This window comes from Parus major, chromosome Z (assembly GCF_001522545.3).
Source record: "Parus major isolate Abel chromosome Z, Parus_major1.1, whole genome shotgun sequence".
Lineage (NCBI taxonomy): Eukaryota > Metazoa > Chordata > Aves > Passeriformes > Paridae > Parus > Parus major.
The window spans coordinates 33,056,555-33,081,216 of record NC_031799.1 but is presented as its reverse complement, the minus strand read 5'-3'; the positions used below and the strand labels follow the sequence as shown (position 1 = coordinate 33,081,216).

General features: G+C 38.1%; 1 protein-coding gene across 1 annotated transcript in view; it reads left to right on the top strand.

Annotated features, from left to right (window-relative positions):
• The window catches only part of MLLT3 (MLLT3 super elongation complex subunit), a 115,931-nt gene extending 112,239 nt beyond the window's left edge, over nt 1–3,692 (top strand). The window contains exon 12 of the mRNA XM_015615287.3: nt 108–3,692. Coding sequence (XP_015470773.1) covers nt 108–239 — 132 coding nt within the window. The 3' untranslated portion in view covers nt 240–3,692. The remainder of the gene's footprint in view (nt 1–107) is intronic.
• Nucleotides 3,693–24,662: the final 20,970 nt, after the last annotated feature.

Below are 24,662 nucleotides of genomic sequence, written 5' to 3'. Positions count from 1 at the left end.
TTGGGGGAATTTGGGTCATGTTAGGCCTTCATATGGTACTTGTTTATACTTACAGTGGCCATGTAAAACTTCCAGAATTTCCAACTGCATCTTTTCTTTTCTTTCAGATAGTAAATCTTATAGAAGAAACCGGACACTTTCATATCACAAATACAACCTTTGACTTTGATCTTTGTTCACTGGACAAAACTACAGTCCGTAAACTACAGAGTTATCTGGAAACATCTGGAACCTCCTGAGGATTCAGCATATAGCTGCATCGAAAACTGTTTAAGTGACATGCGCAGAATGATGCGAGCAAAATGGAGGGGAAAAAAACAAAAACCTCTTCATCTTTTATTTTTCCTTCAAGCCAGTCTCTTGATAAGGGAGAGAAAAAGTGACCAGACTCAGAGGACCACTCTTCTCAAGAAGAAAATGCTCTGGAAGTTTGCCTGGATAGCCTTGAAAAACACAGAAAAACAAACAAAAATATTTGTTCTTAATGAATGTGTATGATATCATGTATCTCTCTCTGTGGTGTTCAAGTCCACAAGATGAATGCATGTTCAACACACTGCCTTACTACGTAACTGATCTATTTATTATTGCATACATGTATCCTAAAGTCAATGAGTCACTGAGTGACACTACCAGATATTGCAAGTAGTGGGGTCCCTTGTGTGCTCTTTTGATGCAGTACTCTCACAAGCCTAATAACCTTATTCATATTAAAATGCCACTTCTTGCTATCTTTCTTTAGTCAATTGAAACACTACAGTCTTGATTCCACCTCTGCAGTTCCAGGAGACAAGATACAAACTTGGCCACCAAGCAGTGGTCCTGTATTTCATTTCCTGTCTACCACAGTGGGTTGGACCACAGAAAGCTGGACTGCAGGTCCTTGATTCTATCCACTTATTGGTATTGACCATGGTTAAAGAGTGCACCACATAGGTTCGTATGACTTGCTGTCTAGCCTCAGTGAATAAACCAATAAGACTTTCAACAAAAAATGTTATGTATACTGTCCTGAATCTGGCAACTCTTGCAGTCTGCATTCTTGTGTCCATTTAAATGTTGCAAAATTAAATATATATTAGAGTGGAGGTGTTCTGCAGGAGCACAAGATAAAAGTACTTGTCCTGTCTTTAAAGAAAACGTTGTAGAAAATTCTTAATTTGGAGCTATTTATTACTTCAAGTTTCAACACTCTTCTGCTGCCAGTGTGTGACTCACTTCTACCATAAAACTTTTTTCATATCATTTTTGTTTGTTCATATAGTAGATGATCTGCTTAGTTTGTTTTGGGGATTTTTTTCTGATTTAGTTTGTTTTTTTACAACTGCTAAATTAAAACCTTTTATTTTAAAAGAAAAAGAAATGTTGTTATACAGTTAAATAAATACATGGAATAAATACATGTATGGTATCATTTGTATGTGTGTGTCTATATATATGCCTGTATACCACACCTGTATATATACATATATCTATATATACACACACACATACATGCACATATGCTTTTTAAAGTTTCCGGATTTTGGTATCTGTTTGATGACCTTACTGTGTTTCCAGAAGAATTTCTTGTCTATAAAAATGAGTATTCTTTCATACCATCCATTATTTCTTAAAATCAGGATCCGTGTTTATGCGTGATCAAAGATCACTTGGTTTCACATCAATGCTTCATGTTCTCATATTGCTGATGGTTTCTTGATGAAATCATTACCTTTATATTAAAAATCCAAATTCCTAAACGAAAAGAGAAAATAATAATTTTTAAAAATACTTCTGGATTCAAAGGTTTATTCAGGTTTACCAGACTAAAAAATGTATCTTGTTGCTAGACAGGCCAGTATGTCATGTGTATGCTTATATGCCACATGTAGTCTCTATGTGTAGAGCTAAACAGTAGTATCTCTATGACTTACTGTTTCATGTGCACAGTTTGTGCAGCACTGAAAAACTATTGGGGTTATTTCTTATTCAGATGGTAAATCTTAATACTGTTTCTTTAAGTCCAAAGAAAATTTTACACTTTACTCTTTTTTGAAAGGGCACGATACATATTGGGTTTGGGGGACTTTTTTTCTTATTTAAAATGTTTGATCATACTCCGCAGGAAGTCCTCCTTAGGCTTCTGAAGAATAAGTGTACTTTTTCAGTAATGTTATGACTCTTATTGATGATTGGCATGAAGCATACTTGAAGCGTTATGTTGTTCTTTTAAGTCCATGTCTTAATGTGCAATTGGGGAGGGGATGGAAGAGTGGGAGTGTAACGTTAACTTTACTATTGACAGAAGGCAGGTGGCGATGGGGAAGGGAAGAGGGGTGCATGTAAAGGGGATAAACTTCAATTTTTATTGATTGTTTTATATAAAAATGTTTGGTAATCTAAAAGCAACCTTTAAAACCTTTGGTCTACAAATGTGTGTTCAACTTTCCTGTCTTTTAGTTATACCAGATGTATATGGAAATTTTTCCATTTAGACTTTTCTAGCTAAGTCTTGTGATAAAGACTCATTGAGTTTCAGAAGGGGATACTTCTAGTACGACTATTGCACTGTTTTTTTAGAAATGGTGAAATGAATCATTTTACCCTTAAAATACCAGATAAGCTTTATTGTACACTGAGAACAGGGGTGGAGGAAAAGAGAAACTAGGTGAATAGGCATAAAAGGGAGATGATATCAATTACAGTATCAAATCAGTGCTGAATTTAATGTAAACTGTGGATGAACCTTAAACTCTTAAATTTTCTAATTCAGTGAGAGAGAGAAAATAGACGTGCTGTCAATGTGTGTGTTGACTTTTTCACAAAACTCCAATAGAAATAGAGTGACTAAGCTTTGATCTAAATTTTAAAGTTAGCTATTTTAATCTAATTTTTTTATACAGAAACAAAATAAATCTATGTTCACCTAATTTCAGACATTCATATTTCTCTTAAAGGAAAAGCAAGAAGATACCCGTCCAAGTCTTTAACACCTATGAGCACTGATCTTTGGGATGGGTTAAAGTGTTTTGGCAACAAATGTTTTGTAGTTTTACTTAACATAAAGCTGTTTAAAACAGTTGTACGAGAGAATTTGGACCAGACAGACAGAGATTAGCAGTAAATTCCAATATCTAGAGTAATTCTCAGCATGAGTCACTGTTTCTAGAACAGTAGTAGTATCCTGTAGCAAAGACAGTTTTCTCACTAGTAACTTTCCTCCTCAGAAAGTGGATGTCCAATTGGGTAGACAATTATTTAATTTTTAATATTTTTTACAAGTTCTAATCAGCTGAGAGGCTTTACAAAACTTTCAGTATCATCTAAATTTGAAGGCCATCTTAGTCCATGCTAAAGAAAAAGAGCTAGAAAGGAAGAAGTGTGTGTGTGGGGGGTCTTCTTTCCTCCTCTGAAAGTGAAGAGAGTCTTCTGAAGTAAAACTAAGCCAGTGCTCAGTCTTCAGCCTTTGGACTGTAAGAAATGGTTGATCATTACTCTCTCTCTTCATTGGTTTGGTGTTTTTAGGAAAAGTCTATGCTTTCAATTTCAGAAACAAAATGCACACAGTACAGTGCATTTGGAGAGCCCAGTATATTTCTATTAAAGTTTCTTTTAGTCTCTGGGAAGGAAATTACAAATTCTTGGGTTTTGCCTGACCCATTGTTCTTCTTTCCCATTCTCACAGTGAAATAAAGTACTTTCACAATCTAGTTTGAGTCCTTGGTCCTTACTTGGTATAATCTATAAATCTAGAAGCTGTATCAGTGTTTTGGGGTCTCTTGAATGACCCATTGATTTTAAGTCCTGTCACTTAGTTTGCGAAATTGACGGGAATGCTGTAGAATTGTCTGAAGTGAAAACCGCTTCTTTCATTTGGTTTTCTTGTATGCATTATTTTACTCCAGACCCTGCTCTGATGGGAGGATGTTTGATTTGTTCACATACACCATATCCCATCTTTTACCACTTGTAGTTTGATGGCAAACTATCTTTTAGTAAACTCTTATTTCAGTCTATAGAGTCTGTTTTGTGTTTGCTTGTTGGCCTGTGGTTTGCAGAAATTAAGCCCCCTTATGAAAATTTTGTCAGGTTTTCAGCCACAGCAGGAGCTAGGAGGAACTACAAAAATAAGCAGTGAAATCAGAGATGTTCCAAAGTTTAACAACTGTGAGGCATGTGTTTTTATGAGCCTCGATAGTTTTCTTAATTGTCAAGCAGTGTACAGTAGAATGTAGTGTACACCAGGAAGCTACTCAGTACACTGTATGAAGCTTTACTGGGCATAAAAGCAGATGACAGGGACTAAAACACATAGCTGCACTGCTTCTGTGCATGCTTGGGAGTTAATCGGTGCATTAATGCTGCTAAAGCAAGGACGTTTACGAGACTGGCTCTGTGTCTGGACAGATAAATTAACATCAAAGCACACTCACTGTAAGGGCCTTGCATTTGATTGAGCAGCAAGAAATGCCACTGTGACTAGAAAGAGAAGTATTGCCAAGTATTGTTGAGAACAAAGCCCTGGGGTGTGGGGTGGAGTGGGGAGAAAGAAAAAAAGGTATAAAGAAGAGGTGCAGTAATACACATTGTTTGCCCTGGTTTGCTACTGTAAAATCTGCTGCAGTTGTTGGTGAGTAGAGACAGAGAGATGGAGATTGCAGCAACATTAAAAAAAATTTCAGGCATTTTATTGTTTGGGATGCTAATGTCTGTTTCACATTTGTTTCAGTATTGCATCTGACTTACATTCTATGTTTTATCTCAGCCAGGCTGATTGTACTGCAAAGTGGTAGTCTTGCGTTTTTCATTTACTTTAATTTTTCCAGTCTTGAAATTTGAGTGAAGTCAAATGTAGGCCTGTGAACGCAGCAGATGTATTTTTATTATCATTTAGTATAATTCTGGCTGGAAGTAACCATTTCCTGAATCTTTCATCAAATGGATTATGCATTTTTCATATGTTCCTTTAGGGAACTGATGCTATAAAGCTGCATTTTCTGTTAGTAAACTTCACCCTTCTCATCACAGCAAGGAAAAGATTATTAGCTTTTATCATTGCTCACAGAGAGACAGAATGCAATGTATGAGTCCTATTTAGGAAAGAGTGGGTTTGTGAAGGTGTCAGATACAGCTTTTTAGTAAGACCTAGAAATAAAGCCTATCTCTTTTGGGAAGGAAAAGGACAGAAAATATTTGCTTAAAATGTTTCTACTCTGGTAGTGCTGGGGTTTTCCTACAATTACATTCCTCTTTCAAATCGTTAAGCATCTAATAGCCGGTGACTACATACAAACCATTAAAGAATCAAAGGAATTGAAAATACAAGCAAGTTTATATTAAAATCCTGGCTGTGCAAGGCATAAGGTCATAATGCTGATACTGCTTTCAGTGCAGGGCAGACATTCCTAGCACATGTGGTTTGTGTATCCTCATCTGAGTGGGTGGTCTAGAAAATGGTGCAAAATGCCGCGGGAGGGCTTAGTTTTTGAGTGGTGCAGAGGAAACATTCAAGATATGCTCAGCCAGTACCACCCAGGCTATCCAAGATGAAGCAGTTTTCTTTCAACTTTTATGAGCAGCTACGTTTTCACTTTGCCTGTGCAGCTAAATATTTTAATTCTTTTTTTACAACTCTGTTAGTCCCCAGCTGTAAGTTCTACACTTGCTAGGCACCTGGTTAGCTTTGGGGTAGGGTTATTGTGTTGTGGCTGTTTCTTTGTGAAGGTAATAAGACAAAAGTGAAACAAGGTTGTGACTCCATTATTATTATTATTATTATTATTATTATTATTATTATTATTATTATTATTATTATTATTATTATTTTCTATTTGTGTCCAAGTATAAGCCTCTGAAATATTTATTCTTAAAAACTGTCTTGCATGAAGGAAAAAGTTAATACTGCTTTCATTAGTGTCAGGTTTTGTTAGCACAGTGTATAGTAAGTGGATGAATTGGGAATAAGCTTCTATAAAAGTAGACATGTCTAAAATCAAGATGTGGCATGATGGTCTTTTGGACCACTGCAGTCAGGGCAGCCTAGAAATGCTTCTACTGTTGTTGTAGAAATATGTGAATCTCAGCCTGTGTATAAAGGGAAGCAGAGATCAAGGTGCTCAATTAGTTTTCAACTGTCTCTTGCCTAAGCTCCCTCTGACATCTGCTCACAGCCTACGTAAAAACTTAACTGAGTGTCAGCTGAGACTTTTCTGTGCTAAACACTCCTTTCTCTTTGCATTGTCACAGCTCTGAGGACAGTTGCAACAGGCACTTGCTGTCATCTTGCAACTATGGAACAGAATTCTGCAGTGCCTTGATTAATTAACCGTGATGCTGGTTGCTTTGATGAATTTTCTTTATCCTTTACTCTCTTCTGGTTAAGATTAATATTTGCAGGGGGACAGGTGGGGGAGGAAGTGGGGGAGAGTTATTCTCTGTCCATCAATGCAATGTCTTCTCTCATTCCCGATTCACATTCTAAAGATAATGACTCTAATAATAAAACATCAAGGCTCAAGCCCTTCCCATGAGAATGTGATGCATTAAACATCTGCAGAACTTTTGGTGGCCTAAATCAATCCTGGATTTACAGTTTCTTCTTCAAAAGGATTTAAAGCAAGGAAAGCAAGATTGACTCTGCTTTACAAAATTTTTGAGGTTAGAAGGGACCTTGAGAGATCATCTGGTCCAACTCCATGGTTTCTTCTTAGAAGTCCCACTGGGCTTTTGCCAGATTCTTTGGGAAGTTCTTTGTGTTGGCCCATGCCCAGGAACGGAGTGTTCAAGTAAACTAAATGTAGCTTTGAGCATCCAGTCACACTCTTACAAGCTTTATGTCAGTATTCCTTTAAGACTAGGCTTTTCTTCTTTCTGGATGAGTAGTTTCTATCCAAGGACCAAAGCTGGTACAGATCTCCCTCTATTCACAGGAAATGGACGTAATTTTAAAGGAGCCTTTTCAACAATTTCAATATACTGCCTTACAGTCCAAATGTACTTGGTTGGCTCTGGATTTTACACTAATGATAATTTCTCTTCTTATATATGCACATAATATAATAATATTATATTATTTGCATATATTATTCTTAATAATGCACATACTATATCATAGAATCATACATTGGTTTCTGATGGAAGAGGCTGCTAAAAATTACCCGGTTCCAACCTTCCTGCCATGGCCAGGGATGCCTTCCACTGGACCAGATTGCTCAGAGCTCCACTCAGCCCTCCTTTGAACATCTCCAGGAATGGGCCATCCACAACTTTTCCAGGCAACCTCTTCCACTGCCTCACTATCCTTACATTCAAGAATTTCTTCCTAAAATCTAATCCTACCCTTTTTCTGTTTGAAACCATTACCTCTTGTCTTGTCACAATAGGACCTCGTAAAATATCTTTCTCTGTCTTTCAAATAAGCCCCCTTTAGTTACGGGAAGTTTACAGTGAGCTTCTCTTCTCATGGCAGAACGACACCAACTCTCTCAGACTGTCTTCATAGGAGAGGTGCTTCAGATCCCTGACCATTTTCATGGCCCTCTCTGGACCGGTCCTGTGCTGGGCACCTCAACTCTCACCAGTCTGCCAATGTTTTTCCTGTATGTAAAGCATAATTTCTTACATGGTCTGAGCAGAAAGAAGAGGGGGTGATCCATGGCTGTCACATACTATGCAGCTGGCACCTGTTCAGCCTGCTGCCTGGCTGTTCCCCCAGAGCTGCTCCCCAGACCCACTGTGTGCAGCACTCTGCTTCCGTAGCAAACCTCAGCATTTGTCCTTCAATTGCACAGGGTCACCACCATCTCCTTCCTCCCACCCAAGTCATGCATCAAGTATGATGCACCCCAGCCTGGTCACATACACAAAGCTGAGGCAGGTGCACTACATCTTCTTCCTCGAGACCCTGATAAAGCTGTAAAACAGCATAGATCCCAACAGACTCTTGGGGAATGCCACCCCTAACCAGTTTCCAGGTTGAGCACAAACCACTAGTCACCAGCTGTAGCAGTTTTGGTTTGGAAACCAGGCAGAAGGACCAATTAAGTGTAGAGGTTTTTGGTTCATTTCCCGGCCCTTGCACCCATTATGTAGTGGGTGTAGTGCTGGCCAAATTGCAGGGAACCCACTAGAATTATTTACTCATTTTCTGCTGTGAGATAAGGGTTGGGAGGAGGCCAAAGCAGGCTCAAACTTTAAAAGGTATAAAGAAAACTTGATCAACAGAATTAAAATAAATATAATAAGAATATCAGAATAAACTTTTAGAACACCCCTACTCCCCCCACACACACCTTTTTTTTTCTTACTAACAATGTAAAGAGACAAAACCTGTGACTTCCAGTCAGTTTGCTACCTCTAGAATAGTCTTTCTTTAGTCTGCTTAGGGAGAGGAGTCTCTCTTGCCATGCTATGGAGACTTCTCTAAAAGAAACAGCTCTCTTGTGGCTTTAATGTTATAGTGAATGTTATAGCAAATCAGCCGCCCAGGAAAGGAAAAATCTGTGCAGCCAAAACCAGAGCAGCCAAGACAGCGCCACCAGGCCAGGGCTACCTTGGCATGACTCGCAATGGGCTTTGTTTGCTTAGCCACTTTTAGCTAAGCTAAAAGCTGCACACTAAAGGACGAAAGCGGTGGCAGCAGTTCTTCTTTCTTTTTTTCCTGGTGCCCTGCATAAAGGAAAAATGCGGGGTAGTGCCGGCAGCCAGTGCAGCTTGCACAGTGCCAGCGGGGACCATGCAGTGAGAGACACAGCGATTCCTCGATTGCAGGGCCTGGATGAAACCAACCTTTTAATGCTGTAGAGCTCTATAAAAACTGTTTCAATCGATAAAGCTTGAGACCAAATAGACCTACAAACAGCAATTCTCTCCCAAATGAGAAAAAGGAAAAGGTGAAAAAACACAAAGACACAACAGCATGAGACTCTGAGGTCAGTGAAGAAGAGTCAAATTCTAGGTGGGAGGGGACTGAGGATATGCCTTAGTCTTAGGCTGAAAATCTGTTGTGTAAGGCTATGATGAGGATATATTTGATATATCAGACTGGTTTTTCCCTGAAACTCATGGAAGTGCATTGGGGTGATGCAGCATTCTAACACAACTGTGAGCTGAGGCGCTGGTGTTGAAGCAAGTAGATGTTGCTGTGATCCAATGAGAAACTTGAACAGAATGAGAGGCGAGAGATGAGAAACCTTCCCCTAGCGATAGTAGTAGATAACCTCTGTTACCAGAGATGGATGAGGAGTACTTTTATTTTATGGTAGAACAGCTCATCCTTAAAATAGCACCACAATAAGCTGTCATTGCCCATGAAAGCAACTGTGAGAAAGCTGCAAAGCATAAAAAAGATTTTCACACCATGAACAGATTTTTCCTTTCCTGGGCAGCTAATTTTTTATAACATTAAAGCCACAAGAGAGCTGTTTCTTTTAGAGAAGTCTCCATAGCATGGCAAGAGAGACTCCTCTCCCTAAGCAGACTAAAGAAAGACTATTCTAGAGGTAGCAAACTGACTGGAAGTCACAGGTTTTGTCTCTTTACATTGTTAGTAAGAAAAAAAAAAAAGGTGTGTGTGGAGAGAGTAGGGGTGTTCTAAAAGTTTATTCTGATATTCTTATTATATTTATTTTAATTCTGTTGATCAAGTTTTCTTTATACCTTTTAAAGTATGAGCCTACTTTGGCCTCCTCCCAACCCTTATCTCACAGCAGAAAATGAGTAAATAATTCTAGTGGGTTCCCTGCAATTTGGCCAGCACTAGACCCACTATACCAGCCTTTATACATAACCAGTTTTTTTACTCATGTAGTTGTCTCCCCACTCAGACCTCAGTGCCTGAACCCAAATATGGAAATACCATGGCAGAATCAGCTGGTTACTAAGGTTTTGGTAAATGATATCACTGCTCTCACTTTTACTCTGCTAAGTGCCTGATGTTGCTTACCACAACCACCACCATCATGTGCCTGGAAGAAATTTCCAAGGGCATTGACTGCATGAATTTCCCAGAAACTGAGATGATAACTGGCTTGTAGTTGATCAGATCACCCTTCTTTTCTGTTTGTAAGGCATAGGTACTCCATTTGCCTTTCTGTAGTCATGACCTGTCAAGCTGTTAATGTGTAGCTGTGCCAGGGTGTCAGCTGGCTGTCCTAGCACGTGTTGATGTGGCCTTTCAGGTCCTGTGCACGTATGGGGGACAGGATCGCTCCAGAGATGTTAGATCTCCTCACTGACACCCACTACCTCCTTTCTCTCTTGAACCCTGTCCCTAGACATGAAAGCTTGGTAATGAAGTCTAAGGAGAAAAAGACACTGAGCATCCCACAACCTTATCCATGGCCCCTACATAAAATCTGGATAATTATGAGTGGGACAGTTATCACATCATAAAGCTCTGATAATAATATGTAGTCTGACCCATGGCTACTGTGCAGTTTAGAGTAGGAAAAGTATCTGTCATCCAGTCTGGAACATTTCTTCTCATGAATGGGGGTGCTAGGTAACCAGTTACAAGGATCTTCTGTCTCTTCCTATTGTCAGAGCAGCACAAAGGGTCTGGAGGAGAGCTGGAGATTTATCTGGGGGCATATACACAGAGAAATAATGAATTGAGTTTTAGTGGAGGTTTTTCCTCCCATTCTCTCTCAAGACAGATGCCAGAAAACTAGGCAACACATATCCTTTTTTAAATTAAACAACACCAAGGTACATACTGATATACAGACTCAAACTGATAAATCAAATGTAAGGTTTGTTTAGCAATGAATTCTGTATAACATGAAAGATTAAAAGGACTGTTGTCTTCTCTGAACTTCCCCCAAAAGATCAAGGACTTAAGGCACAAAAACCCATTTATTTATTTATTTATTTATTTACTTATGCTAGGAAGTTCTCTCAACAGAGAGAGCCTTTGCTTTAGGACTTCTTTTACCATAAAAGGTGAAATATAAAATGGGAGTCAAGCTATAGAAGGATTTGAAGAAATCCAGGCTGATGATATGATATGTAGGACTGATAAAACCCAACAGAAGTATCTGTTTGGCTCCAGGAGATCTGGTGAATGAGTTTTCATGTCCAACATGTCATTAGCAACCATTTATGTTAATCAGCTCCATAATATAAGCTGAATTTCTCTCTGTGGTTGCTCCTGTGTCCGTGTTGCTGAACTACAACTCATGTCTGAATGACATTTGGTTTTAATTGCAGAATGCTACATACCAGAAAATTGTCCCTGGTTCCCTGTCCCTAAAATCTTCCCTTCATTCTGAGTGTCCAGTTTGTGCTATTTAAACTAAACTTTCGGTTACTTTCATACCAAACTGAAGCATACCTTCCTTTTCCTTCAGTACCTGCAGGGCATGGTTTTCTCTTGCTTTTAACTGCAGCTTAATTTCTAATTTAATGTTATTTTCTGCTTAATTCAGATGCAGGAAGTACAGAGTAAGGATATGCTCTCTCTCCCCCTTTTTTTTTTTCCAATGTCACATTTGTTCCTCCTACCAGGGTATTTTGTCAGGAATCACAGAATATCTTGAGTCGGAAAAAACCTCTAAAGACCATCAAGCATAACTCCCTGCTCCTCACAGGGCCACCTAATCTGAAACAGTATGATTAACTTATTGTCTAGATGTTCCTTGAACTCTGTCAGGCTGGTGATGTGACCACTTCCACAGGAAACTAGTTTGCCAGTGCCCAACCAGCGTCAGTGTTTGTGTGAAGAACTGTTTCCTGTTGTTCAATCTGACTTCCTCTGATGCAGCTTCAAGTCTATTTCCATGTGTCCTATAGCTGGTCTTCAGAAGGAGAAGGTCATTGTGGTCCAGAAGGATGTCTGAAAAGATTTGTACAAAATTGTTCTCTAAACTTCAGTGGATGCCAGAACAAATATAAATCATATATCAAATGTATGTCACTGTATCTCAAAACAGACCAACAGAACTGTTTGAGACTGAAAACTCAACTGAAATGTGTTCTAAATTAAGGAATTCTTAATGTCTGATTTCGCCTAAATTGGAAGGAGAAGAAAGAAAAGGGAGCAAGAAATGGTGGAACATTTATCTCAAGCTGTTCAAATATGAGGCTGATGAGAGAGAACAGAATAGACTATTAGGTACCCCTTTACAGTGCTGGTGCAGTGTACAGGTATGTACAATAGAAAGTGGTGGAAGTCTCTTGCTTTGAAAGTAGGAACAGTTAAAGCACCAAAGCTGAAAGTTGATTAATTATGCCCTCTTGAATTTACTGGCTTTGTCTCCTGGAGGGAAAGGAGGCACGTGGAGTGCTCTTGCCAAAGACCTGTGACAAGAACAGAGAACACTTACCTTCCCAACTGTCCTGCCTGCAGGCAAGGAGGCCGAGAGGAGAGTTACTGTGTCTGCAACAGGAAGGAGGGAATGAGCTTTGGTGCAGCTAATTGCTTTCAATGGGAATACCATGAGGAACCTTAGGGGTTGGAGGCTGGGCTGGAGAGAGGTAGGAATGTAGGTGTTGACATATATGCAACTTGAGATGATAGAGCATAAGACATTAACAATAGTGTTAGAATTTACTTAGGAAAAAAAAAAAAATCAAAGGCTGATGTGGCTGAAGGTATGTTAATTTACCAGAGGGAAGGAGTAAGAGCAGTGTAAACCAACACAAGAGGTTTTGTGGGGTTAATCTTCAGAGAGAATTTCTTAAGTCAGGAACATCAGACATAGTTGTATGGAATCTTTTAAAATCCCAGTTCTGTGGCTCTAAATGTGAAACTACCAAAACTTTTTCTGTTGTTCAAAAGCTGAAACACAAGAGCAGCCTGTACCCTAGGAAATTGAGTCAGTATAGAAAAATGACAGTTTTTCCTTACTTGGAGAATGAAGGCTGTATGGAACACATTTCTGAGAAAAGTCAGTTAAATAGTCATTTAATGAGATCAGGATATCTTGATTTGTTCCAGGGGACATGAAGATGCCAAAGAAGCAGGGTGAAAAAGTTCAAAAGTGAGCTTTTGATATTTTTCAGAAGGCTTAATATCTTTTCCTGTCCCCAAATTTTAGTATGCTCTTGCCTCTGATTAACCTTTCACCCCCGTTGTGTGGCAGAACAATGGCACCTTTGTCAAACTCTCAGCAGAGCTACCGATTCATTATGTCCTACTTAATGTCTATTGGTAATCCTCCAGTTTATCTGTGGTAGTTTGGTTTTTTTTTTTTTTTCTTTTCCTCTTTACCTTATCAAAGCAGCAGAAACAAAAAATAGCACTCAGACTGTTCTGCCTTGTATTCCAACTCCAAATACTGAAACATGATAGAGAAGCAGTTTCTTTTTAACCGGTTTAACATACCTTGTATTGGGTATTGGCTTTAAAAGCATTGAAAGCATTTGAAAATCAGAGCTTGCACCCTTTTCTGAGATGAAAGAAAAGCAGTCTGGATTTTATACCTTACAGTTCTGTCATTTTTTGGAGTGAACAGAAATGACAACCATTTGATAATTTTTGCCAAAACAACATGGTAAAATTTCCACGGTATACAAGTGACATTAACGCTACTCTTCAAAAGGGTCCCCCAGTCAATGAGGCTTTTACCCCATTTTGTTCTCCAGATACATAAGTATTTCATTTATGTGTCATTGTCACAGACATCAGTTGCCCAAATCATGTACCACAGTATCAGGGCTATGGAAAAACACCCATGTGCCTCCTATAGGATGTAAGCTGCCTGAGCTTGTAACAATACGGAATCACGAGTTCTGACCTCAAGACATGAAGATGCAGCAGTTAAGTCTCTATATTTTTGATATATAACTCCAAAACAGTCCCCAGAGAGGTTTGGTAAGCCTTTAAAATCAGGAGTAAAGAATCCAGCCAGAATATGTCAATATTTATTCTTTCTGTGTCACAGGGGGAGTATACAGAGAACTCATTCCATTTGCTATACTTTCTGTACAGCTTGCATTTGAAATTTGCAAAATTAGTCTGAAAGATAATGCACCTGAAAATATTTCGTGTTTTGTCTGCTGGTTCTGCCTAAAGATTTGGGGTCATTGGCTTTTTTATAAATTTTCACACACAAAGCCCAACCACTATCCTTTTATAGTGAACATTTGAAGTTTCGGGGGTTTATTTTCTTCTTATTGCTGACAGCATTAAAAGTTCATTGCATATAAGCAAATATTTTAATAAAAATCTAATGTGTATTAATGGTTAAACTAATTGTTAATAATATGGTCTCTAAAGCATCTGAAACTCTCAAGTGAATTTTCTGTCTCCAAATTTAGGTATCTAAATGTAAGTTCTTACAGATCTGCAGAGAGCCACAGTAGCTGAAACGGGTTTTGCAGGCAAAAGATTTACTATATACCCTACAGCCTTAACTGAAACAGTATTAAATCACTTATTGTCACTGACTATGAGTCACTTTTACAATACTTTGGAGATGGAATTATTGCTTACACAGCACTGTGAGTAGGCACAGCACTTCATCTGTGCCCAAACATCATGGAGAAATTCACCATCTAAATAATATATATATACAAAACCAAAACAAAATAAGAAGAATTGAGATGCCCAGGAGCAATTGCACTGAGTTTGTTGTAAGCAATGCACCAATTTCAAAAGGACTATTGTAGCAGGGAGAGTTAGCAACACCAACCTACTCAATCAGTGTGCTGTGCTTTTGAAAACAAATAGATCAAATGATTGAAACAGAATCAAATACTCTTTCAATGAGTCTCTATTAGCCCATTGTTCGTTGGCTAGACAGCCCAGGTCTGATTCCAGACAGTGCCATACCATCACAGACCTTGGGCTAGAAGTGTGAACGTAGAAGTGCATTCACAGATAAAGTCTGCAAGGTAAATGTTTTCATGACTGAGATTGAAAGCTGAGGATAGCTAGCCATCTTATGGAGAAAATCACTTCATCTTTCCTGACATCTTCTCTTGTTACCCATCTGGGAAGGCATATCTCACATGTGATCAAAATAATCCCCTTTCTTTGTGCATGGGTCGTAGACTGTTCTCATGCCTCACATCGAAGTGAGAGGTCTGGCTGGATTTTGAAAGTGCAGGGTCCCTGCTCAATGATCTCATCTTCCAGTTACAAGCATGGTGCTCAAGTCTGTGCTACAGCTAAAAATAACTGTCATGGGCAGGTTTGTGGATTTTTTGACTCTTCCCTTATGGTACCATATGGAACTGGAGTCGTGGATCATTTATGTAGTCAACTTAGGTTACATTTTTTTAAGGATTTTGAAACCCTAGGACTGCAAATGCTCCATCCTTGTTAACTGCTTTGCCCCAGGTTACCAGCTCTGCTGAGCTGACAGTATATTCCCAGCTTGCTGAGAGTTTAGATGGAGACTCAGCACTGTGTAGGAATGATTCTGGGGACTTAATGCTGCTTCTTCTCCCTCTAACTGTCATCAGGCTCCTGGGTTTTCAGTTCCAGTTTTAGTATGGTAATACACGAGTATTCTTTTATCTCACAGTGGACTTCTGAAGCTCTTTTTATTAATAAATTTAAATAACAAAAATTATATTTACAGTCACTCAGCTCTTTCTTTCATTGCTTCTCAATTAAATAGAGTTTAGAGGTATTAGGTGTGCTCTGAAGAGCAGTATAAGTTCTCAGATATGCCACCAACTCTGCAATAGCTGTTGTTTGTTTTAACTGTTTTAACCCACGACACCCAGTTACTTATTGCAGCATGCAAGTCTTTAGAGAATTTGCATCAACCTACTGTGACATAATATGCAGAGTCCGAACTCCTAAAGAGCAATATAGGAATTTAAAAGGTATGTGGTGCTCTATAGTGTTGGGTAACTTCAAAGATTATACGATGCCAGTCCCAGAAAAGAATTCCTGCTGATACAAAGATATATTCTGATATTAAGAAAAAAAATTGAAAAACTAAAGAACTTTTTCAAAAGTAGAGCAGAAAAGTTAGAATATGTGTGTAAGCCTAAGCATCTATCCACTTGTGGCACTGCTGAAATAGAAATAATTTGCTAATTATTTGAGGAGTTATTTTGTGACCCTATCCTCTGCCCTTTCTTCTTCAGAGGCCTGCACAGTATGTTTCCTGAATTGTTTTGTGACCGAAAATGGGAAGTAATAAATACTTTTTGAGTCTGTATTTTGAGTCTGTATGTCAGTCTGGAAGATATTTTGTCTATTCACAGTGTGACAGGATGTGTACATCCCATTCCTCTTCTGTGAAAATCAATAGTAGCAGGATACATAGACATAATCCTTAAAACAAACAAAGCTTTGCAATCAGAGTTTTAAAACTAGTAAATGTTGAGGGGTTGTTTTTTTTTCCATCTGTGTATTATCCAAAAGCGCACAGTACCTCTGGTGCCAATTAATCTAATTGGTTTGCTTATTTGGTCAATGTTTTCAAGTGCAACTAAACACTCTCAGACTTTGGCATGCAATTAAAGACGAAGATTTCAGTAGTTAAAAAGAAATAAAAAGGAGAAAAAAAGGGACAATTAAACTGTATTCAAATGTCTTTGTGAGAGCTCATGACTAAATGTGTATACTGTTTATACAGATACATGTGAAAACATGAGTCTGTAACTGATTTGGAACATTGAATAGTTTCAGGATTTTTGTCTTTCACTAAAATTTCTTTGAAGCATTAATCACGTACTGGCTTTTGAAAAAAATGGTCCTTTTTCTAGCATCCTTTGTATCCCAGTTTTGATTCCTTTATTTTCCCTTTTCCTTTTTGTTTCTCGTCTTTACTATTATGTCTTGCTCCTGGTTCAAAGACCATGATGGAGTCTGACAAGGAGCAGAGTGAGGTGGAGCAGGATGTGTGGCTCTCTAGGTCAGCTTGGCATTTGCAATGTTCCTTCAGCAGCAGCGGGCTGTGGACATAAGGCTTTTATTTTCAACATAACTGCTTTGTAAAATCACTGTTTAACGAAAGTTCTCGCCTACAGGAAACTGACAATACTGTGTTGCAGTAAACAGCAAAAAGATACAGACACCAGGTTTTAAACTACATGAGATGCAGTAGCTTCACAGTGGAAGAAAAGTCTCTCCTGCTCTGCCAATGACTTTGGTGAGGATATAGATATTTACTAATGGCTGATAATTAAACCCCCACTCTTTCTAAGAGCAATAAAATATAATTGCAGTAGAAAACTAAGTGGATGGTTGGTTGAGTGAAATTTCATTTTAAGCAAGTGATGAATAAATATGCAGAGCACAAGAGGAAGTTATCTCAGCTGATTACTTCTTTTTTATTTTTATACCCTAGTGTTCTTTTTCTTTTTATGAAAACTGTATTAATACTGTAAAATAGATATGGATAATCAGCATATTTGAAGTTAATAGCACAAAATACAGTAATCTACCTATAGGTTGTTTGAATAATGCAAGTAATTCTATGCCAGCAAGTGTCTTATATCCCTGTGCTAGTCCCTTTAGAGAAAATCAATGTTCACCATCTTAGGTTTCCTAAAATGGAATTATATACTTAGAATCCTGCAGTTTGTTTATGTTTCTCTTCAAATTAACGACACATTGTGGTTGTATTCAATTAAGCCTTTTTTTCCAGCCTTTTCAATCTTCAAAACATCTTCATGTGTTTTGATCTTCACATAGCTGCATTTATGCTAATTAGATTCAGCCCTGCACTGAATGCACTCTGGTGAATAAATGCTGAAATAAGAAAAATAACTACTTGAATGTTGCCTCCCCGAGAATATTAAAGGCAAGATAGCACCATGGATTTTTTGTTTGTGTATATAGAAACATATAAATAAATAAACATATATATACAATATATATTCACATATTCATTAATCCACTACGTTTTGCTTGGTTACTCATTTTCACTGCAATCTCCTAAAAATAATGTAAGGTGAAAGGGTCTCCCTTTTCTTGCTTAGAGGAAAATAGGAGGCAATAGTACCCATGTGAGACCATGAGGAGTCCATAAGTATTATACTACTACACATTTTAACTATTTATGATACTGAAATCCTTATCAGGGCAAGGTGTTTGTGGTCCAAGGCCTTGTTTCTCACAGGAGCCACAGAAAATCCTTGAGAGGAAGGTAAAAGGAACATCTGACAAGCAAGTGGTAACTAGTTCTTACTGAAAGTCTGTTGTCTTATGAACATCAGACTTCAGGACACAGTTTTCTTTAGATAAGGTGGTTTTCCTCAACTACTAACAACACACAGGAAAGTATTTTTGGCAAATTTAGGGATAGGGAATAAGACTAAAAAGAGGAAATGAAGAGAAAGTGAGTATATTTATTTTCCTGCTGTACTTAGTGAAAAAGATGGAGCGAATAAAATGAATAGGGAAAACTTCCCATCTACTGGTTATCCACTTTTCTTTATTGAAAATACTCTGTGAAGAGCAATGAAATACACAAAGCATCCTAATGCAAAGTGTCTATCACAGACCAGTGTCATGGGTGGGAGCCAGTGAGCCCTCCTCTCTGATGAAAGGATCACAGTGGTGATCAGTTTGCATGGGTTAGGCCCTCACTCCTGTAAAACCAAATGTCAGAGTTCTCAAGTTCTTGGCAGTATTCCCCTTTATTTGTACCTGCACTGGGTTGTTAGTTGGCTTCAACACCTAGCTTTACATCTGATTTTTTTCTACTTTTCAAGGCAAAGGAATCTCTTCTGCTATGGATAGTAACGAAAAAATTGGATGAAATTGAAGTCTGTACAGTGAAAAAGAGTACTCAGATCTTAAGTTCCTCTTGACTTGTTCTCAGCCACCTCATATTTTATGAAAATGGAGGAGAAGATTGGAGACATCTGCGCAGTTTGTTTTTGTTTTGCTTTCGTTTGTTTTTTTTTTTCCCCAAAGGAATATACAGTTGATTTGCCTTTTCAAGATATCACTTTTTTGGTAGTAAAACAGTCAAGGAGCCATGGAGACAAATATATGTGAATTGTGTGTCTTGAATTTTAAATCCCACATATTCAGGAGATCTTGTTTCAGACTCAAAAGCAAATTTTTCTAGTGTCAGTGGTTATGATTTAAATCTATTATGCCTTGTGAAGTCAGTGCACGCTGGGAAGCATGCAAGATGGACAATTGCTTGGCAATTACCACCCCCAGCCACAAAAACAATTAAAAAACCCTGTGAAAAACCCACCTAGAAACACCACAGAAAATTATCACAAAAGCAGCACAGAATTATGTGATAAATAAACCACCTATGAATAATTTTGGTAGTCCTGCTGTAAATAGTGGGCTCAAAGCATTTAGTTGTAAGCTCAGAGAAATAAGTTACAGCATTTTTATGGCTTTCCACCACTTCTGGGCAGGATACAAAGTACTGATCCGCTCAAGGGTTGGGTTTCATTACCTCAGTTTTACATGGGTACAAGCCACGGTATAAGGCGTCATACAGTCCTAGAGGAATATTATTCAATATTGTTTATTCATTTAGATAATACTTTTTTTGTTGTTGATGTATTAAATTTTCAGCCTTTATGAAAATCAAGACTGACATAGCCAATGGGGCTGTAAAAACAGCACACCAAAAATCATGTAGACAGGTAACACTGACAACAAGGAGCAAAGCCATAGACTTGGGCATCGTGGAGCACCTCCACCGGGTCAGAAGGTGAAGGTGGTCTGCTATAAGCTGTTCCCTCAAAGCTTGGTTGATGGGCTAACAGCCTTCTGATAGCTCCATTCCCTCAGAGACTTCTATTTGCAAATAAAATACTCCTAAATGTTAACTGAAATGTGGGAACAGTCTGAACTGTTTATTCATTTTATCATTCTAAGGAATAGCATGCAGTACATCAAAGTTAGTAGTCTTGTACTTGTACTTGCAGCTAGTAGTTAGCAGCCTGTAATTGCAAATGCTTCAAAAACAGTCTTGAAAGAACATTTACCTTTTCACTTAAGACAGTTATTCACCTGTGCTACCCTGTGATAAGCCTAAAGAAAGGATTTAGCAGGCCCAGAAGATGTTATAATCGACTGGTAATCAAAATGTAGATCAAAGTTTGGAACTGAGAAGTATTCTTTAGCCTTTTTATTTTGTTTTTTTCCCCCTGCTATCATAAAACCCATTCTTTAAAGTTTCATTTCTTTTCTAAATGAATGACTATAAAAGAATACTCTTTCTTTTGTGATTTTATCCTAAATACTTTGCAGGCATTGTACCCAAACTCTGGTTTAAAAAATGTATCTTAAACCACATTTTTTCAGTGTTTGATCTCCAATTCAAAGATGATAATGATGCCTTAAAGAATCTAAAGCCGTGCTTAACAAATTATTTACTTTCATTTGAGGATATGAATTACAGGTGTTTGGACTGAACCTTTTTGTCATTATTAAAGATTTTGTAATTTTTTTATGTTCTCTATGTAGTAAGCTATTTTGCATAAAACTTTCTAAATAATTACTTGTGGCTGTAGTACAGATAGACATATTTCACAGGTTTAAAGTAATTCTTACTTTAGATTTATTCAGGACAAGAGGCCTCTGTCTTTTGCTGTGCCAGGAGAGGTGTAGGTTGGACATTAGGAAGAATTTCTTCACTGAAGGAGTGATTGTGCATTGGAATGGGCTGTCCAAGGAGGTGGTGGAGCTGGTATCCCTGAGGGTGTTTAAGGAAAGACTGGATGTGGCACTCAGTGCCATGGTCTGGTTGACAGGGTGGTGTTCAATCACAGGTTGGATTCTATGATCTCAGAGGCTTTTTCCAACCTAATTGATTCTGTGTTATTCTCTTAGTTCTTCCACGTGGCAACAGCATGTGATACCTAGAAATTACTCTCTATATTTTAATTAGTACCCTATCACCAGCAGAGGTCTTGGATGCTAGCTTAATGCTTTGTCAACCATTTTGTAAAACCAGGAGGAGCTATTGAAACAGAGATCTGATCCCTTGGTGAATGGAGATGAAAATTTTGCCCAGTTAATCCTGAATTGAATGTAACAGAGAACACAAAACTTTTTCTGCCTGGCAAAGCTCTGACCTATCTTTCTATTTCTTGTTTTGTGTTGATCTGTTTTAGAAGATGAAAATAAGAAGCATGCAATGAGCTTTACCAAATACAGATGGCACAGTGCAATGATGTAATCTTATGAAACCTGTTTTAAACACTAGCACAAGCTTATTGATGAAACAAATACCAGTGCTAAACTTGGTGATTTTACGAAATGCCTTTCATTTTTTTTCTAAATCCTTGAGAATTTAGCTCTTGTCAGGTTTTTTTCTGAAATCTTAACTCTTCTGAAAGTAACTTGTGAACTTATGTCATTTGTGCCTGCTAATGTGCAGGCTCTGTTGGCTGAAAGTATACAAACATATTAACATATAAATGAGTGGAATCCATGTTATTTTCTAAAATGTCCATGCAGTTCTTCCTTTAGCACGGTTACAAGACTGCAGTAACCTGCAAAATACATTGTGTGAATTGTGTGAATACACCTTTAATAGGTATGGTATGAGCTGGTAGTACATGGTGCTGCTGCCATGGTGTCAGGTACCAACCAACAATATGTGGAAATGGACAGATTAGATAAGAAACCATGCCTTTGGTTATCTCTGAATGTATTTTCCTGCAAAAATCATCTGCAAACCTCTGCTTTTCCACACGGTAATTCAGGATGGGTATCTCTAGACATACTGTAAAGGTCTGTTTTTAAGTCCAGCTTGCACTGTCTCTACTCTGCAGCATTTTTGACCCCTACTGATGCTGGATAGCATCTCTTCCTGGCAGGAGGTTCTGCAAGTCTTCCCTTGGTCAAGCTCTGCTGCCCACCTAGTCCTCAGGCATCCCACAAATCAAAACCTTCACCTCCAAAACCTTGACACTACAACCCAGCAGTATGTTGGACATCCTCCCTTGCATCTGGAAAGCGTAACTATCATGCAGCAATAATCCCGAGAATGGACCAAATATCTTAGTTCAGCTACAGACCAAAAGCAAATGCCGCTTTATTTACTTGGTTTCTCATCGTATGCAGTCTGTGTAAAGACATTTTTCCCACTGCTGAGATAATACAGTGAATTCTGGTCATGGACATCTGTCATAACCGAAGACTGCATTTGGATCTTTCTGTCAAGCACTACTTCCAGATAATCTGTGTTCTGCCTATACAATTTCCTGTCATACTTTAGAGGGAAATGATATGCTGTGCTTTTCTGTGGAGCTATGCACATTTCAGCTGCTGAAATCCTGTATCCCAGACTTTGTGACATTTGAATGCTGGGTGTAATGACCTCAAAGTCAAAGCACACTAATGTGGCTGGTACCCAGACAACAGAAAAAAATTGAAATTCTTGCTAGCATTTATTCAGACATCTGTGCCGTGGGAAAGGGGAGGTATTGGTAAGGCATTTTGAAACTAGCAGACCAGACTGATTAAATTGCTAACAACTTGTGTTTGCATCTGAGAAAGACATGGGAAGGATTAGTACAAGTTGCTCATGAGCTGCATCCAGCCTTGTAAGACTTCTTGCTACCACTCTGCCTGTAAACTACCAGAGTTCTGGTTTGGGATATCTCCTTCTCATACTGGGTATGTCACTTGTGATCTTCCTACAGCTTCCACGAGACTCCTTCTGGGATTTCAATGGAACTTCAGTGAAGAAAATATTCGTTACAGGACAACTATGTTGGCCTACTGTGTTCAAATTGGGATTTAATAAGTAGCAAATTTTTTATAATATCTTTTGATATAATGGCTGTTTTCAGAAGATGATATTTTTCAGTGAAAAATTTAAACCTAGGAGTAGTCTGTTAAAAGTAAGGACATTACAGTTCAAAACATATCAACACTATTCTTATTAAACTAAAAAATAAGTATGGCCTTAGTTTTCTTTCTTACTTTAAGAAAAATTGATAACAATTGGTGTTTACTTCTTAAAATAGGATGAAAAATTAAAGAGGTCAGACTTAAACTCATGATATCTGAAACACTCCTCAGTACTCATGTTGAAGGTCTTGACAATTCATTTACATCTTATAATCTTTTTCCTACACTATAACTCTTTCTTAAAAAGTAGGCATACAATTAAAGGTAACTTTTATTTCCCTGTTATTTATTTCCTGTAATTTACCTCCTGTGCTAACAGGAGATGCAGAAATTCAGTAGTTTATTAAAGACATTGCATTAACTTTAGCTACCTAGCTATAAATGTTGCACTCAGTAACACTCAGTAACATTCACGACCTCATGCATAATAAGCGTGATGAACTGAATGAAAGTTTTGAAGAGCTGACATTGAAAACACTGGGGACACTGGGAGCACTATTTGCTTCACAGAAACACACTGATGAAAATCTAATAATTTCTGACTTCAGCAACAGTTTTCCTCTCCACGCTGTTCCCTGATTGTATTTCAAGTGTATGAAGCATGCAAACTAGTCTGCTTTCTGGGTCCATAAAAGTGAGAGGGGCTGTAAACTTAGCTCAGCTGTACAAGCAAACCTGCTGTCTGGCATCAATTCCACTTGGTGTAAGTAGGAAATCTGAAACAACTGCAGCTCTCACGGTAGAATATTCATGTGGAGTGGACAGTGAAATGCCCAGATTCTTTATTTAAACACTAAACATCTTGATACTATTAGCCAGCAGTGTTCCGCTTTTGAAAAAGGAATCCTGATAACATGCTAGTCGTCACATTGTAAGCTAATAAATGTAAAAAATTTCATACATAACATCTGTTAATTTAGCTGATGAATTTTCTTCTGCTTTGTTGCCAGTGTTTTTGCAGTTCAGCCTCCTTATGTGGGGAGAAGATGTCTTGACCTTTTTATTATGTACTAGCTCCTAAATCTGTGGAAAAAACATGGTAAATCTCAGTAGAAAATATTATGACAGCCTTAAGAACCTGGGTCTTCATTTTGTCTTGGGAATGATAAGTTGCTCTTGCTTGCTCTCACCTCTGGAACAGTGTTGAAGCATATGCAAATATGTGCAAACTCTTGTAAAAATCCAGGTGCCTTTTGGGCTAAACCTTTGCTATGATCAGAATAAACTGAAGCGTAAAATATATTCTAAGTCCTCTCTTCAAAATAACTGACAAAAGGCTTTACTCAAGAAAGAGAAACAGCTGTGTGCCTCAGGAGCAGATGGGAATGCTTGGATGTTGCATAGATGAAACTGCATTTATTGTGCTTGTTTTTAAAATGGGCCCATCAAAGTCTTGATACCAGTTTTAAAACAAATTTTGCATGTTAGAGGTTAGTCTTGTCCTGTGTCGCTGTCACAAGTGCCAAGAAAAGAAATTTATCTCTGCCTTTTATTTTGGTATGGCACTACCCTGAGCTACAATTACAACAGGGTTGGAAAGCCTGAGTTGGTTGTCATAGCCCCAAGTTTCTGCTCTATGAGAAGGTGAAAGAGAATGCATTATATTCTCTTTTTCTCAACTGCATAAAACAGGGGAAAATAGGCATATGGTCCTTGAAAATATGGCAATTGCTATGTAGAATGATTTATTTTTTGTAGTTAAGTCAAACATAATACCATGTGTATAATACCAATAAATAAAATAAAAGTCCTAGAAATACCCTAGAAATAGGGTGCCATTTCCTCTCTCCAGGGGAATCGAGAGCTTCTCTCACGGACTTGATTGAAATGTTTTCTTTGACCATGGTTCAGCACAGAATTGCTATCTCTAAATTTTGACTGATTAAGCCTTAGAAAAGGAAGTGTGGAAGGCAGGAAGTGAGAAAGTGAAGAA